This window comes from Loxodonta africana, chromosome 3 (genome assembly GCF_030014295.1).
Source record: "Loxodonta africana isolate mLoxAfr1 chromosome 3, mLoxAfr1.hap2, whole genome shotgun sequence".
Taxonomy (NCBI): domain Eukaryota; kingdom Metazoa; phylum Chordata; class Mammalia; order Proboscidea; family Elephantidae; genus Loxodonta; species Loxodonta africana.
In genome coordinates, this window is record NC_087344.1 from 91,561,211 (window position 1) to 91,564,728 (window position 3,518).

A 3,518-nucleotide genomic window follows, 5' to 3' on the forward strand; every position below is an offset into this window, starting at 1 on the left:
TGGCTTTCCACGTTGATCCAATTGTAGCACTTCCTGGAGAGAGCGATATTCTAATCCAACACATCGGGAAGAGAACTGGACAAAGCAAAATGAGAAAATGCAGCTTCTCTCACGTCTCTTTGAAAGCAGTTAATACATTCTAAGCCATTAAGCAATATATTTCACAATTTAACTTCCAATAATTTTTATCTGTAATGGACATGAACGGGAAATGTGGCACGAACCCTTCACCTATTCAAAAGATGCACAATTTCTATTGAGCTTAATAGCATGTACCAGGATTTTACTTTGTTCCCCAACCCATATAACTCTGCTGACCCCAAAGCCTCACCTGCCGGCTATTCAGCAGTTACTCTTGGGTAATGGCCACAGAAATCGTGAGTGAAAAAAGGTACAATCTAGAGACACTACATTACCTAACATTACTACCTGTTAAGAATCTCTTCTAGTTGTTGAAAAGCTATTAAGTTAAAGCAACCATGCAAACTCTCCAAAGACAATGGTTCAAATCCCTCAAGTGCAAAGTCTGCAATCCTCTTTGATTGCCAAAATGAAGGAATCAATCCCCGAAAGAGAACATGAACAGCGCACTGAGTCGCCTCTCTAGTAACTGTTAACATTCGTCCACACACTCGTCTTGCTTGGACGCAGTTCACCCCTTGACCGCCGTAGTGACCGGTCGAGGCTACAGCACTTCACCGATTAACGCCTACTCTTCTTCTTTAGGGATTCGGGCATCTGAGCAACTGGAGGGCGAGGCAGCTTGAAATACACCTTCACCAAGTCGTAAATGAACCACTGGAGCGCCGTCAGGGTGCCGATCATGATGATCCGAGCGAACAGGCCCTTCCACACGCCCCCAAACCCCAGAGTCTTAAGAACCCCAAAGGCCGTGCTGCCCTTCTCCTTGTTCAAAACGGACACCACGGAGTCTGCCGGATGGGACACGATGGCGCAGAAGACGCCGGCGATGTAGCCGGCCACGAAGGTCACCCCCAGCTGCTCGGCTTTGGTGCACTGGCTCTGCGGCTTGGGGATGGCGTACTTGTAGAGCGCCTCCACCGTGCGCTCGAAGCAGGCGAACTTCATCATGGTGTAGGGGATCTGCCGCATCCACAGCGGCCACACGCCCTTGTAGAAGGCCCACAGGCCCTCCTCGCCGTACATCCGGGGGGCCGCCTCCCGCAGGGTGCTGGCGTAGCCCGGCTGCGTCTGGACGCGGACTTTGATGGCCTCCATGGGCGCCAGGGCAATGTCGGCGAAGAACTCGGCGCTGGCCGACGCGGCCAGGTAGAGGCCGGTCCTCCACAGGTAGGCCTTCTCCTCGCCCAGGACCTGCGAGTAGCGGATCTTGAAGACCTCGTAGAGGCCGAACTTGAAGAGGCCCTGCATGGAGTAGCCGAAGAAGGTCGGGGCCCAGCCTCGGGCCAGGCCGCGGAGCCCGCCGTCGCGCACCGTCACTCCGAAGCCGCTGACGATGCCCTTGTACTTGCCGGGATCCACCTGCATGCGGCACTTGACCAGGTCCAGGGGCACGATGGCGGTGTGCGTCAGGCCGCAGCTCAGCATGCCGCCCAGGCCGCACAGCAGCAGGTACTTGGGCGAGCCGTACTGGCAGCTGTATTCCTCCGCGGCCACCGCCGCCCACGGCCGGCCCAGGTGTTGGCCCGGGATTCCTGCCCGCAGAGCTCGGTGAGCGTCAGCATCACACATGGCCACGCTCTGCCTAAGCGGACCCTTCCTTCAAGCCTGGGGTCTTCTTATCAGGCGCCCTCTTTATCTTTTTTTAACTCCCTCAGCGACCGCATGAGCACCTGCGCATGCGTGGTGAACTCCTCCCCCCGCGCCCCGCCAACCCAACGGTCCGGGTGAGGAAGAGCCCGCTTCCCCGGGCAGAGTTCCTTCCCGCGCTCTCAGACTGCGCCTGCGCAACCTCTAGCCCAATAGGTGTCCAGAGAGAGAAGTAGGCGGTATTGCCCCGCCCCCTTCAGCTCCAGGACCGCCCTCGGCCCCTCCCTCACTCCTGTAGGCGAATGGGCTCTGGTAACCTCAGGGACCCATCCCTCACCTCTCCCCGCCAATCGTCCGTCAGTCATCTCTAGGCCTTACCTTGGGCGATGGCTAAGCTTTCCGTGTTCACATAACTTTTGTCCAGCTTGGCAGCCTAGTCCTCTACAAAAATCCTACAAAAATAAATCAACATGTATAAACATGAGTAAACACAGGAATAAGCGAGTAAATAGATGAGGAGGTGGGCGAGGAGGCGAGGAATCGCCATGCGCCGTTGCCTTCTTGAGTGGCCTTCTTCCTAGAGTTGTCACCCGCTGGGGTATTGGTCGTCTCCACGGCAACAGAGTGTTCCATGGAGGGAATGGGCAGAGAGAGATAGCCAGGCCTGGTGTCCCGTCCTATGACTTCCAGCTTCACATAGTATTCTTATCTGTCAGATGAGAGACACCTCCCCACTACACTCACACTGTCTCTCTCCAAGAGTTGTAATGGAGTCTTAGGAAGCATGGAGATAGTCCCTAAATTGGAGTGGGGGAGGTACTGATTACTGCCATTTATGGGATGGGATGGAATTGTTTCATTGACTACAAGTACCTGGCATGATTTTGAAGACTAGGAAAGTGAGTCAGATACTGCCCCTTCCCTTAGGGAGCTTACAGTCCCATTGCCCTAGAAAATGATAACTACAGTGACTCCAGGTTTAAATCACAAGCATTCATTCATTCACTTTATGCTGATCCCTGTGCAAAGGTTTAGCAAAGAACCAGACATATTCTTGCTTACTTCTAAAGGAGACCCCCCCCCCAAAAAAGAACAGTACTATGTGATAAGTGTTGTAACAGAAGTTTGAACAAAATGCTGGATGAACAATGAGGAAAACCAAAAACCCACTGCTGTCGAGTCAATTCCGACTCATAGCAACCCTATAGGACAGAGTAGAACTGCCCCATAGAGTTTGCAAGGAGGCCTGGTGGATTCGAACAGTCAACCTCTTGGTTAGCAGCAACCACTACACCACCAAGGTTTCAAAACAATGAGGAGGGGGCAACTATTTCTGCCTGATGAGGTTAATTTAAAAAGGCTTCACAGAGGAGGTGACGATGTAGCGGGGTCTTGAAGGATTAGCAGGAATTTACCATGTAGAGAAGAAAAATGGAAAGGTAATTTCAGGCTAGGGGAAACCTGAGTGAATGGCCTTTTGAAGAGAGGTAAGTAATTCAATGTGGAGGAAACTAGAAAGGGAATAGCAAGGGTTGAGTCTGGAAAAATATAATTGGGTCAAATGGGGAAGGCCTTAATGCCCGGTCAAGAATTTTGACTTTTATCCTTTCAAAAGCCAAAAAGCCCATTGCTGTCGAGTCAGTACCAACTCACAGCGACCTGATAGGACGGAGTAGAACTAATTATCTCAAAAGTGTGATCCATGGGCCATCTGCATCAGAGTCACCTGGAATGCCTTATTTAACATCTAAGATTCTACCCCAGGCTCTCCATATTGAGAATCTCTG

At 52.1% G+C, this 3,518-nt stretch overlaps 1 protein-coding gene across 1 annotated transcript; it reads right to left on the bottom strand.

Annotated features, from left to right (window-relative positions):
* Positions 1-550: 550 nt before the first annotated feature.
* LOC100664657 (solute carrier family 25 member 3-like) lies at positions 551-1,713 on the bottom strand. Its single transcript, XM_064279949.1, has one exon. The coding sequence runs from the start codon at positions 1,711-1,713 to the stop codon at positions 703-705; it is 1,011 nt and encodes a 336-aa protein (XP_064136019.1). The 3' UTR covers positions 551-702.
* Positions 1,714-3,518: the final 1,805 nt, after the last annotated feature.